We start from the raw sequence: 13,790 nt of genomic DNA, 5'->3' as shown, positions 1-13,790 counted from the left end.
CATAGTTTTGGGGTGAGACCAGGCTCTGGGCTTTCAATCACGCTGCGGGATACCTCGAGCCACAAAGGGCAAAGGCAGGTGGATGCTCCCAGCTCCTGCGGGTCCCGGGTCCCATGTGGCCTGGTTCCTCAGCTGTGAAACAGGAATAAGAGAATTTTGTATAAAAGATGACCCAGTGGTGAGCTCGCCAAGGGGGCCACCTGAGGGCCAGGGAATTTGCACATGGAAGAAGGGCAGAGAGGGGCTGGAACACTGGACCGGAGTCCCCAGGCCGCCTACCGCCCCAGCTGCCTCCTGGCTCTGACCCTGCTCACCACTCAGGCCTGCAGGCCTTGGTCTCCACAGCTCCAGGAGGGGAAAGGTGGCAGGACAGAGCCATCCAGCCTGGGGGCCCGCTCTGGGCAGCTCAGGGGATGGGGCTCTCCTCTGGGCCCTCACGGGGTCCCAGGAGAACTGGCCCCCACCCCCTGTGTGGGGCTGGGCCCTCGGCCGGCCTGGAAAAGGCAGGAGTCTGGAGCGCCTGGCTGCTGGCCATTGGCAGCCTCTCGGGCTTCCTGCTCAGAGCGTCATCTGTCTGGAATTCCAATGGAAAAAACCCTGCTCTTGCAAGTGGGCCCTGTGGCTCTCAGATTCCCGGTTTGGTGGTTTGCAGATGTATGGGACCCAGGCTAGATTCTGGTCATCCCCACCCCCTGCCTGGGATGGCGGGCTCCCACCTTCTGCTGACTGAGCCCCCTCCTTTCTCTTGCATGCTGGGTGTGTGAGTGAAGGTGCCGATGAGCTGAGGGCTTTCTCCAGAGCAAGAAGGCTGGCCCTCCAGGTGACCTGGATCAGGAAGACCAGTCAGCTGGGCGTGTTCAGGTGTGGAACCAGGTAAGAGTTCAGGTCTCTGCACCCCTGAACTAGGCCACCCTACCAGGCAGGGCCACTGTCACTGTGTCACCCATGGCCCCAGGCACTGCCCCCCAGAGCTCCATTTGGTGAGGACAGTCTACAACAGCAGAGAGCTCCCTAGGCAGGTAAAAGTGATGTGTCTACTGGTTGTAGGTGCAACTCAATTCCCAAAGAATGACTTCCTGGAAAAACTAGGAGTAGAGGAAACTTTGGACTGTGTGTGTATCTTTGTTGATGAGTAATTTACACAAAGTGCAGCAGCCCTGGGCATGCAGCCTGGTGACACGCACTCTGTGCGCTGGTGCATCTCCTTGTGGAACTGCGCTCTCCCTGCCTCCACCCCTGGGGACCCACAGAAGGTGGCAGGGAGGGGCTCAAGGCACAGGTCTCTGGACTGGGCCAGGCCACTCTCCTGGGCCTGTAAAAACCCACAGGTCAGCAGCCAAATCCCGGCCAAGCCTGAGCCTCTTGGAAACTGAGTGGCCTGCGAAGCAGGAATGCGCTGCAGCTGGTAAGTCCATCATCCATCATCCGATCCGCCGCCACTAGGCTCCTGGATCCCTGCGCCTTCTGTGAGCTTGGCTGTGAACTCGGCTGTGAACTCACCCGCCTCTGGCTCCTTCCCCACCTTCCACCAACCCCCCCACCACCTCCAGGAAGACGGTAGACAGAATAAGAGGGGTCAGCGGGTCCCTGGTGGAGGGACAGTTTGTCCATTCATTCACTCATTCCCCACTGGGTGCTGGCCGCCTGGTCACAGGCCCCACAGCCTGCATGACCCCTGTCCCCACTCCTTGTTTTTGCTATAGGAACCGAAGGGAGTGGGCTGGAGAAACTCAGGGAAGAGGGTGCAGGGGGTGGGGTTGGGGCCGGGGACATGCCCCAGGCCTGGCACACGGCTCCCTCCCGATGCAGCTGGGCACCCAGTCCCCATGGCTCTGTGCCCAAGGTCTTCCAGAGGAGCTCCATGCACCACCCCCAGCAAAGGCCTCCCTGCCCAGCCCGCACTCCACTAACCCAGCTTCAAGGGAGACCCCCCACCCCGGAACCAAGTCCAAATTCACAAAAACCTTCCATCTGAGCACAGTGTCTCACAAAGGGATCCCGGTAGCCATCTATGAAAAGAAATTCGTTCCCCCAGTGCAGTGTGGGGGTGGCCCTGGGGCAGTGGTCGGGACTGAAGTGAGGGCAACAGTGCCTCAAAAGAAAGCCGTAAGGAGCACCGTGGGCTGAGCCTGGCCTTGGCATTTTGCCTCTTCACCTGCAAGTCTGGGCGTTGGGTGGATGGCATTGAAATGTCGAGACCTCGTCCATCACCCTGAGTGACCCTCAGCCCGAGTGCTCATCCGTCAGACAGCCGACAGCCCTCCCGTCCCCACTACTGGCCACCACTGCCTTGGAGGCCAGGGCTGGACTCAGACAGAAGGCGCACTCAGCTCCTGGCATCCAGGGCTGTAGCAGGAGCGCCGGCTGCTCTTCCTGGTCCTCCCGTCATTTCCCACCCCTCCCCCTCCTTTCTCCCCCCCATCCCTCCCCTTTTCTCCTTCCTCCTCCCTTCTCCACTCCCCCGACTGGCTCCTCAGGCCAGGAAGGCGGTAGCCCCAGGTGAGGCCTCCAGGTTTCAGGAGCTCGGTCTGGAGCTGATGCTTGCAGAGTAGACAGGGACACTGTCACGATTTTCTCGAGTGGTGGCCTGTGTCCCCCTCCCTCCCTGTTATGTGTAAAGTAGCTCTGTGCACAGCTCTGGTGGTCCCCTGCTCAGGATGAGAAGATGCTATCATCCAGGGCGTCCAGTGCAGGCTGTTGGGGGACTGGGGGCCCTGACAATGGGAGAAGGACGCCCAGGCAGAGGCCCACGCCCACACTGGCACCTGTGGGGGCCTGAGATTCTGGGGCAGGCAGGGAAGGGACGGGATGCAGGCAGCGGAGCAGCCCACACTGGTGCCGACAGCACCTGTGCCCACCCCGGGGGGGCCCTGCAGGACCAGGCCCCTCACCACAGGCCCAAGAGCATCTCAGGCTCCAACTGTGGTTGGGGAGTGTGGGAGTTAAGGTCAAAGGGCCCCAGCGCCCGGGGGTGAACATCCACCCGGGGCTTCCCTGGCTCTGTTCCCGATGACCTGCCCCCCACGGCATCCACACTGCCAGATCTCCAGCAAAGCCCTGTGGCCTTAAGCGTCGGATACCATGAGGGAATCTGCAGAGTGAACCCCGGGTTCTGAGCCCTCCTCCCTGCCTTTGAACTGTTGGAAAAGAGTCAGCATGCGGAGCAGCCCCAGCCTCCCAGCAGGATGTGAGAGCAGCCAGACCTGTGGACACGCCTGGTCAGTGCCTTCCTGGAGACAGGGGACGGGAGACCTGGTCGGTGCCTTCCCCAGGTCACAGGGGGTGGTGGTGACCTGGTCAGTGCCTTTCTGGGGACAGGGGAAGCTGGCCGAAAGGGTTCCGATGACCTATAGAAGCAAGACGATCCAGAGTGAACATGGCCGTGAGGATGTCCCTTTCTCTCAAGGGGCCCTGCCGGCTGCCCCTCCCTCAGTACATGTTGCCAGGTGGGGAAGCCCCAGGTGGCTGGGACAGAACTGGAGGTGAGGAAGCCTGCACTCACTCCCGTTGGAGGCCAAGGTGATGAGGATGGGAAGGGGGGTGCCCCTGCCCCCCACAGCCTGCAGGCAGCACTGCCCTCCCCGCCCCTGCCCATCTGAGCAAGGCCTACGGCCCTGGCCCCACAGGCGCGTGACTCTGAGAGACGGTCACCATCGGAGCTGCCCGTTCTTAATCCGAGTTTACCCAGAACAGCTGCTCTTTTGCCATAAAACAGTGCCTGCCCCGAGGGAGGGCAGCGTGGGCAGGACGGAGAGGCCAGGAGGACATGAGGACAGGAGCCCTCACGCAGGGCAGCTGGAAGGAGCGGCAGATGCACAGCCCTCCGGGAACAGTCCAGAGGTTCCAGAGCAGCAACGCCTCCACACAGACGTGCACACGGGCGTCCACGGCGGCCCTGTTCATTTGGAGAAAATGTGGCAGCAGCTCAAATGCCCAAAACCGACACGTGTTCATCCAACGGGGCATATTCAGCTCTGCCCAAGCTGTGCAGCCGGGCGTCTGTTCCCGGAATGTGGTGGGTGAGGCTCCTCCACGCGGTGGGAGGCCTTCCAGCAAAACTGGAGGTTTCCGGGAAAGAAAGAATTCTACCCCAAGGCTGCAGCATCTTCTCCTGCCTGAGTTTCCAGCCCACCACCCCATCGATGGACCTCAGACGTTGCAGCCCCTTAATCGCTGAACCAGTTCCTTCATAGAACCTCCCATTATTTATGTCTGTCCTCACTGGTCAGTTTCTCTGGAGCTCCCTGCCTGACAGATGTCTTGAGACTGGATTGTGAGGATGGTTGCACAACTCTGTCTTTTCACTGAAAATCATTACTTGCACTTTAAGCGGGTGAGTTTGATGGTGTGAGACTGTCCCCAGTAAAGCTGTAGCATTTGAACAGGAGCCCTCACCTGCTAGAGCCGGTTCTAGACATGCCCCGGTTGGCCCCTCACCCCAGGACCCTCTGCTGTCCAGCTTGCCAAGGGCTGGGCACCATTCCTGATGGGCTGGTAACTGCGGGTCTTGAGCCAGACTAGGCCTCCATAAATCACCCGTCCCTGACTGGTTGGTCCCGGGGGCCCGGGGTGAGGGGAGAGGGAGAGGCTGTGGGTGGTGGACCCAGGGAGGTCGGCCAAGCCACAGTAGGCCAGCAGGAGTCTCCTTGTGGCTGTGTGTGTGGGTACACAGGCGTGAGAGCCTGCCTAACATTTTTAAACACTCTGAAACACTCAGGGTGTCATCATGAGGCTCCCCAGAGGCTGGGCACTTCCAAGCGGAAGATGGGAGGACAGCCCCGGCCGCTGTCCCAGGCCTGGCGGTGGAGGCTCGCCCAGCCCACCTGGGAGCATTAACCAGGGTACTCAGGTCTTAAGTTTGGAGCCAAAAATGTAACTTTTTCAGCATCACTCCGAGAAACAGCACACAGAGCACCTTCACACATACAGATGAATGGGGGCCGCAGGGCCATTTCTGGGGGTCTCAGTTTTCTAAGTTTGGGGGCTTCTCAACACATCCTGGAATCAGGATTTGGGAAGCAGAGACCCAGGGTCTTGGTCAAGGTACAAACTTTGGGCTGTTTACTTCCAAAAACATTTGGGGTCCCAAGTTGCACTGGTGGCCTCGGACCCCATACTTAGGGGCCAGTGGGGAGGGAGGTGTAGATCTCCACCTGCCCACACGTTAGGATCCTGTCAGGGTCTTGAAAGGGGTCCAGGAGGGCCTGGCCGGTGGTGAGTCTCATGTGTAGCCAAGGCGAGGCCCAGCTGTGGGGTGTGAGCTGGGGCCGCGGTGTGGAGTGTGCAGGCCGCTGGACGGTTGGGTAGGGGTGGGGAGAGGTCCAACATCTCTCGCTGTGGGCGGGCTCTCTGCAGGCAGGGTCCAGTGGCCTTGACGTCCACAGGAGGCCCAGCTCAGATGCTGCACACAAGAGGCATGAGATAAACCCCTACGTGTGTTGTATGATCCACCCCCCACCTGACCCCCCCCCCCCAGGTCTGGGGAGGGAGAGGCAGGTGAGCTGCTGAAGGGAGAGGAATTCTGGCTCATGGTTTCAGTTTAGGTGCCGAGCTCCTGCCCTGGAGTGATGCCCCAGCTGCCCCTCCTCCCTGAGCAGCTTGAGGCTGGTGGCTCCCTGCCCCGCCCCAGGGTCTCAGGCCCCACATCCAGGGCCCGGCTCAGGCCTGATGGCGCCCGCCCACCGTGTCAGGAAGGCTGAATGGCTGGACGTGTCTCCTCCCCAGCCAGGTGGACAGGCTCATCCAAGTGCCGGGGGGACGTCCTAGGGGTCCTGCCTCCGTTGACATCCCACCCACACTGCTGCGGCAGGACAAGGCTCGAAGAGCTCAGAGTTTATTGTTCCAGGTGCTGAAGCTGTGAGGGATGGAGCCACATGGGAGCCGGGAGGGATGGGGAGAGGGCCATGCACCAGCCAGGAGGAGGGTCCCATGCAGGCAGCCTGTGTGCCTACATGCTGTCGCCTGCCAGTGTGTGCCCCGCCACGCATCATGTAGGCGCTCACGTCTGCTGGGGGCAGTGAAGACTCCACTCACCACCGTCTTCAGAAGCTGGTCCTGGGCCTGAGCCTCCTACAGACCCTCACAGATGGACGGGGCAGGGGGGCATTACGGGAAGGTGGCTGGGATGATGGAGCTGAAGTGAGTGATGGGGGAGGGAGAGCAGGGAACTTTCTGGAAGAGGACTGAGGAAGGGAGGCAGGCAGTGGGGGAGTCCAGGAGTGACCTGGGCTCTGGGGGCCACTCCCCACCCCCACTCCAGCGCCCACGTGGAGGCTGGGGACGCTCAGGTGCAGAGGCCCCTAGGGGCGGCCTGGGACAGTGCAATGGTCTCGCTGGCCTGCTGGCTGCTGGAGGACAGTGAGTGGCCTGAGCTGCGCTGGCAGCCGGTGCGGGCCTGCGGGAAGCTGTGGGTACCCCCGGGCCGGTGGGCGCCCCTGCCTTGGAGCGAGCGCTGGCGGTAGTCGCGGTAGTTCTTAGTGAGCAGCGTGTAGAGGAAGGGGTTTACGCAGCTGTTGCTGTAGGTGAGGCAGGTGGTCAGGTAGTTGACGATGCGGGCGGAGCGGGGCGTGAGCGGTGGGGTCCCGCGGTACTGGGTGAGGAGCTGCCACAGCCAGAAGGGCAGGAAGCAGGCCCAGAAGAGCAGCACGATTCCCAGGATGAGGTAGAGCACCCTGGGGTTGGGTAGCCGCCGCGTCTGCGTGAAGGAAGCCCGCTGCGACTGCCAGTAGGCCCGGGCCAGGCGGACATAGAGCAGCCCGATGACCACGCCGGGCCCCACGATGCTGGTCCCGAAGAGCAGTGTCAGGTAAGTGCGGTGGGCGCGCTGGCCCCAGGCCGGCAGGCAGAGGCTCTTGTGGCCCCTGCGGACCAGCCGGATGGCCAGCATCATGGGCAGTGCCAGCAACAGCGCCAGCAGCCACGTGCCCAGCGCCAGGACCTTGCGGTAGCCCTTGGAACGCTGCACCATGTCCAGTGGCCTCACCACGGCAGTGTAGCGCTCACTGCTCATGAGGGTCAGGGTGAAGATGCTGGCGTGCATGGTCAGGAAGTCCAGGCTGAAGAGGACACGGCAGCCCACGTCGCCGAAGTGCCACGCCTTGGTGACGTAGGTGGCCACGATGAAGGGGATGCTGAGCAGGTAGAGCAAGTCCGCCAGCGCCAGGTTGATGACGTAGACGTACATGGAGGCCGAGGTGTGCAGGAAGCGGCACATGACAGCCAGCGTGTACAAGTTGCCCACCACGCCAACCACGCCCATGGCCGAGAGCACCACCCCAATGGTGCCCGTGGCCACCAGGTCCTCCAGGGAGCTGGGCTCCGCTGGGCTGGCCCACGAGCTGTTGAGAGAAGCATTGGGGGCGCCAGGCGGCTCGGGCATGGTGCTACCTGTCGTAGCCAGCACAGGGAACCTGCTCAACGGCTCTGGACTCAGCACCGTCTCTGCTGCCTCACACTGGGCTTGGGGCTGGGGCCTGCTGCTCCTTTAGGCAGAGAAGGGGCATCTGTGGATGACAAGCTCGTCCTGCGGGAGAGGATGCCCATTAAAGATGCAGGTCAGGCACCCCCTCCCACTCCCAGGAGGCCGTGAGAGGACACAGTTCCCACTGGGCTAGGGAGGCCTGCAGAGGGATGGGGTTCGCCAACTGCAACACCCCCTTGGGGACTCTTCATTCAAAACTCTAACACTCTGCCTCGCTTCCCCAGCTATGTAGGGGGACCACCTAGACCAGCTGCTCCCGTGCGTGCCCCAGCAGCACCCCCACCCTGGGCCTCAATGCAAGTCCAAAGGCCTCTGGGCTGGCTGGACTTTTCTGAAAACCAGAGCGCAGCAGGCAGACTGCAGGGGTGGGGTCAGCAGTGGATGGAACCAGGAGTCCTCCCTAGGCTTCCTCACTTCCTCATCTGTGAAGGGCAGCGTGACCGTGCTGACCCCTGTGTCCTTTCTCCCAATTTATTTCTCCTGTATGTTTAAAAAAAAAATTTTTGTTCGGATTGCAAAAGTAGTATCTGCTGACTTTAAAGTTCAAATAGGAAAATATGTTTGGTAAAGAGGGGAAAACCCTTGTAATCTCTCTTTATCTACGTGGGGAAAATGAGCCTTAATGCCTACCTCCCACCACACGTGAAAATAATTCAAGATGGACTGTGCACCTGTATGTAACAGAGTAAATCAATTAATTAATCAAGTTCTGGAAGAAAGGAGAATATCTGCATGACCTTGGGTAGGCAAAGATTTCTCAAAAAAAAAAAGAGCAAGAAATACTTGCAATAAAAGACCCATCAAGTGGATTTCATTACAATTAAGAACTTCACTGAGAGAGTAAAAAATGTAAACCATGGACTAGGAAAAGATTATCAGAAGACATATATCAGGGCTTCCCTGGTGGCGCAGTGGTTGAGAGTCCGCCTGCCGATGCAGGGGACACAGGTTCGTGCCCCGGTCCGGGAAGATCCCACATGCCGCGGAGCGGCTGGGCCCGTGAGCCATGGCCGCTGAGCCTGCCTGTCCGGAGCCTGTGCTCCGCAATGGGAAAGGCCACAACAGTGAGATGCCCACGTACCGCAAAAAAAAAAAAGAAGACATATATCATACAAAGAACTAGTAATCAAAATATATGAAAGAACTACAAATCAATAAAGACTAATGACTCATTTGGAAAAAAAAAAAAAAGACAAGATTTGAATAGGAAATTCTCAAAAGAGGATGTCCAAATGGCCAAGAAGCACGTGAAAGGATGCTCAACATCATTAGTCATCCAGGAGATTAGGGTAAAAACCTCTGCACCCCCACCAGGATGGCTGGAATCAAAAAGGCAGATCCCAAGTGCTGCGAGGATGTGGAGGAACAAGACTCCTGAACTGCTGGAGGGGCCATAGAATGGTGCAGCCCCTGTGGAAAACAATCTGGCACCATCAAAAAAAAAAAAGTAAAGTTGGACACATGCATGTCCTCTCATCCAGCAGTTCCACTCTTAGGTTTGTATCCAAGAGAAATGAGTGCAAATGTCCACAAAAAGCAAGAGTGAGAATGTTCACAGCAGGCAGGAGCTGGAAACCACCCAACTGTCCATGAATAGTAGTGTGGATAAAGAAACTGTGACCCCTCCATAAAAATGCTCTGAGATGATGAAGAAGATGGAATTACCCTACAGTCAACAACTTGATGAAACTCAAATATGCTATGTTGAGAAAAACAAAACAAAACAAAAAAACAGACACAAAGAGTACACTGTGATTCCATTTACCTGAAGTTCTGGAGCAGGCAAAATCTCTATGATAGCTGTTGCCGGGGTGTCAACTGGTAGGGGGCGCTGGAGAGCACGCTGAGGGATGGACTTGTGCTGTGTCCTCAAGTGGTGGTGGTTACACAGGTGTAGACACGTGTAAAAACTAACGGAGTTGCACGCCTATGACCCTTGCTGTGTGAAAATTGCCGTCATAAGAAAAAAAGACCTAAAACTGGAAATACTTGAACTGAGAGGAGAGGCCCCTCTGTCGCCCCGTCTCCCCACATCCAGGGAAAACACTGGCTCCAGGTTTTTCCCCTCCACAGGTCCAGCGTTCACACTAACACAGATAAACTCGGGGCGTCCACCCGACGTGGTCTGAGCCCTCCGTGCAGAAGGGAACCTGGGTGCAGAGATGCCGCCCCAGACCCCCTCTCCGCGGGACCCGGCCCAGCCTCGAGTCTGGCGAGGGCAGCTGGGGGCCTTCCTACTGGCCGGAGGCTCCCTCCCCGGCGGCCGCCCCCCGGGGGTCAGGGTTCCGGAGCCCTCCCCCAGGGGCTGCAGCGAACCGAGCCGAGGGCGCCCCCGGAAGGGACGCGAAGCCCTCGCCGAGACCGCGGCGCGCACCTCATCGCTCGCCACCCGAAGCGCTGCACACCCTCCCCGAGGCACGAGGAGGGCTCAGTGGCCTTGCGATCCTACCTGGCACAGTGCGGGCCGGCGGGGAGGGCGCCCCGCGCACCAGGTCCCGGCCCCCGCCCCGCACCCTCTCAGCGCCCATGCCCACCTCAGTCACTGGGCCATCAGGTCTGTGCGCCGAGCCCCGGGGTCGCGCTCGGGATGTCCTCCTTGCCGCCACGCGTCTCCGGGAACCTTCCCGAGGGTTCCGTCCCGGACGGGAGCGCGGAGGGGCGTGCGGGCTCCCAGCGGCGCGTGGTGGAGGGGAGCCCGCCCGCCTGTCCCGCCGGGAGAGCCTCTCTCCGCGCCCAGACCCCTGTCGCCGCCGCCACCTGCCCAGCCGCCAGCTGGGAATGCGCCGCGGCCCTGCGCCCGGCCTGGGCATTAATAACCCGGGGGGGCCGCGGGAGGGGGGGCGGGGATGCGCTGGGGCGGCTGGGGAGGCGCGGGGGGGGGAGGGCAGCCGGCGTGGCGGCGGGGGGGGCGCGCAGGGAAGGGGGCAGGTCACTCCTCAGCCGTGGGGTGAAGCCGAGTCCAGGCAGGTTGCAGCCCTTGTGCGGGGCGTCTCTGCTTCCCTTCGCCCTCTGCACCCCACCCCTCAGTTTCCCAGGCGCTGAGCGGTTGTCAGTGAAGCCCTGGACCCTCCCGTGCACCTGGTGGGGACACAGTGGGGCGGGGGGTGGTTCTGAGACACCGAGGCGGGGCCGCGACCCAGTGGCATTAATGACATTCATAATGTGCACTCGTCACTACTTCCAAAACCTTTTATCAACCCAAACAGAAACTGTCCCCATTAAACAACTCTGCATCCCACCCTCCCAGGCCCTAACAACCACTATTCTCCTTCTGTCTCCATTTTTACTTGACTACTCTAGGAACCCACCTCCTGCGAGCGGGAGCACAGGTTTTGTTGTTTAGTGTCTGGCTTCTTTCACTTACTATGATGTCTAAGAGGTTCCTCCATGTGGTAGCAAGTGTCAGAGCTTCCTTCCTTTTCAAGGCTGAATACTATTCCGTCGTTTACACACCACATTTATTTATCCCTTCATCTGTGATGGACTCTTGGGTTGTCTTCCCCTTTTGGTGATGGTGACTAGTGCTGCTATTTTGATTCACGATTTCCTGTTCCTTTTATGGATCATATTTCTTCCTTAATGTTTTTTTTTTTTTTTTTGCGGTACGCGGGCCTCTCACCGCTGCGGCCTCTCCCGTTGTGGAGCACAGGCTCCAGATGCGCAGGCTCAGCGGCCATGGCTCACGGGCCCAGCCGCTCCGCGGCATGTGGGATCCTCCCAGACCGGGGCACGAACCTGCGTCCCCTGCATTGGCAGGCGGACTCTCAACCGCTGCGCCACCAGGGAAGCCCTGGCAGGTGGATTCTTAACCACTGTGCCACCAGGGAAGCCACTGCAGCTGTTTTAATGGAAAGAGTGAATTAATTCTTATTGGAACGGCATTGCCAGGGGGTGGGGGCTGGGAGGACACTGGAGGCTGTTCTTCACAGGCCCTCTGGAAAGAGAACGGACAGTTATCCCTACTCTGGGCCAATGTGCTACAACTTTTACATTTGATTTTTTTAAATTGAGGTGAAATTCACACAACATAAAATCAACTATTCAGTGGCATGTAGTGCATTCATAAAATTGTGCAAGTTATTGCCTCTGTCTAGTTCCAGAACATTTTCATTACCTCAGAAGGAGACTCTACATCCATTAAGCAATTATTTCCCCCTCCCCCTTTCCCTCAGTCTCTGTCAACCACTCATCTGCTAGTCTCTATGGATTTGCCTATTCCGGACATTTCATATAAATGAAATCATACAATATATGGTCTTTTGTGACAGGCTTCATTTACTTATCACACTGTTTTTAAGATTTATCCACCTTGCAGCATCAGAACTTCACTCCTTTTTATGGTTGAATAATACCCCTTTGTATGGCTAGATCACAGTTTGTTTACCCGTTCGTCAGTTGATGGCCTTTTGGGTTGTTTCCACCCTTTGGCTATTGTGAATAATGCTGCTATGAGCATGTGTGTGTATGTTTTTAAATTATTTGGGTATATAGCTAGGAATAGAATCACTGGGTCGTATGGTAATTATGTTTAATTTTTTTAGGATACATTGGATCTTACTTCGTCTTCACCATAACCTTGTGAGTTGATGTCCCCCCCCCCCCATTTTCAGAGGAGAAGAGCTGAAGAAACAGCTGTAGCCTCTTGGCAAAGAACTGGGGCTCTTGCTTGGATCCTGCTGCAGGGCTGCCTTCTCCTTACCTCCGCATCCCACAATACTGCAAAGCAGATGGGTCATTAAAAAAAAGAGTCTGCCCAAAACAAGGGTTTGTTGGAGTGATGAATAAACGGACTGTTTAACCTGGAGGGACAGAGAGAGGAGGGAACGAAGGCAAGACCGTGCTGAGTTTATTTGGAAGAAGAGCCAGGTGCACGTTGAAATACAGATTCCAAGTCGATAAATGCCCACAGAATTATGAGATCGTGTTGAAATGAAGTGTTTCGAATGGCTGCTGCATTAATGCCTTCTATCTAATTAGCATCGGAAGTCTTCATGATTTAAGACCTGGAGACTTACTTCTGAAAGATACGAGAGAAAAAGACTGCCCCCAAAGTTCGATGAAAGGATCTCATTGCTACTGTTAATACCTAACACAGCAGCACCCCCTCACCCCCAGAGTGGACCCTTAGATCTGCACCTTTCACTGAAAGGGATACAGCCCATCCTTGAATCATTGGAGGCTATGCCAGCTGAGATCCGCAACGGAGGATTGTAGAAACCTCCAGATTGGTCGTTTATAAGAAAGAGAAGCTGCCAATTAAGAGCTTTTTCCTGGCCCACAGCACCCTGGTGACAAGACCTCCAGAGCTTCCTTCTCCAGTGAGTCTGCAGAGAATGGGTAGGCTGACGCATACTGCCCCCTACCCCTGGTGTCATGAACATTATTAGCAATCTTTGCACATGGTTCTGCCTCGAGTTGTTTTTGTTTTAATATCAAGGGCACAGATTTAGATTCATTAAAATCTGTATTTGGTGACACACTCTCATTGTAGTTCAAAGCATTCCCTTTCTTATTTTAGGCATGTGTGTATGTGTTGTTCTTTATAATGTGATAAATACCTGTGAACACCATGAGCCGAAAAACTGACCAGAACCCTCATCTGGCCTGTGCTGCTCCCCACTCTGTTCCCTGCTCCCAGGGGATTTGAACATGTAACAGTGACTCCACCGAGACACTGAGGCCAATCCGCAGGGACTAGTTGAGGACAGTCAACACCGGGGCTTGATACAGAACTTTTATTGCATTGTTTAATTAAACAAACAAACGGGAACTAAACTGTCAAACGCATTAAATGGCCAACATTTGAAACCAGGTCTTCTCCTGCTACAGACTAGAGTGTCCAGTGCTGCTGACAGGGTCCTGTGGAGCCCCAGAGGCCGTCTGGTGATCCTGTCACCCCAGACTCCTGAGTGTGCCTGGAAGTATCTCACCCATAACGTCTCTCCACGAGTCCAGGGCAGGGCTGGGGCATGGCACTGCACCCTGCTCTCCACGCCACACTCTATAGCAGTTGTTCACACCAGCACATCCTTGTCAGTGTCATGTCCCTAACTCCATGACAGCTGACAGGTAAAAACTTCCCTCCCCAACATTGGCATTTGTGTTGCTTCCCCCCTTAGGCTGCGGTGGGTCCCATTTCTCAGTCTCTGAGCCACTCACCATTCTTCTTCCCCAGGCCCAAGTCTCTAACCTCTGCTAATTGCTAATAACAACCCTGGCTGTTGTGGAGGGGTCAGTCCCTCCCAGCTTCTGGTGTCCTGGGGAAGTCAGGACAATGGTGACCACTTGGGCCTCAGTTCCTCAGTTCAGG

General features: G+C 57.3%; 1 protein-coding gene across 1 annotated transcript; it reads right to left on the bottom strand.

Annotated features, from left to right (window-relative positions):
- Positions 1-5,665: 5,665 nt before the first annotated feature.
- On the bottom strand, positions 5,666-10,145 carry UTS2R (urotensin 2 receptor). Its single transcript, XM_004275601.4, has 3 exons — positions 10,015-10,145; positions 9,246-9,419; positions 5,666-7,522 (listed from the first exon to the last, which is right to left on the bottom strand). Exon 3 carries the CDS (start codon positions 7,376-7,378, stop codon positions 6,284-6,286), a length of 1,095 nt encoding a protein of 364 aa, XP_004275649.1. The 5' UTR covers positions 7,379-7,522; positions 9,246-9,419; positions 10,015-10,145; the 3' UTR covers positions 5,666-6,283.
- Between the last annotated feature and the right edge of the window lie 3,645 nt (positions 10,146-13,790).

Source organism: Orcinus orca, chromosome 19, assembly GCF_937001465.1.
Source record: "Orcinus orca chromosome 19, mOrcOrc1.1, whole genome shotgun sequence".
In the NCBI taxonomy this organism is placed as follows: Eukaryota; Metazoa; Chordata; class Mammalia; order Artiodactyla; family Delphinidae; genus Orcinus; species Orcinus orca.
The sequence above is the reverse complement of the archived record's forward strand: the minus strand, read 5'-3'. Positions and strand labels throughout refer to the sequence as shown.

Bases quoted from the DNA above. Each gene is read 5' to 3' on its own strand.
- UTS2R (XM_004275601.4), bottom strand. From the start codon at position 7,378: ATGCCCGAGCCGCCTGGCGCCCCCAATGCTTCTCTCAACAGCTCGTGG.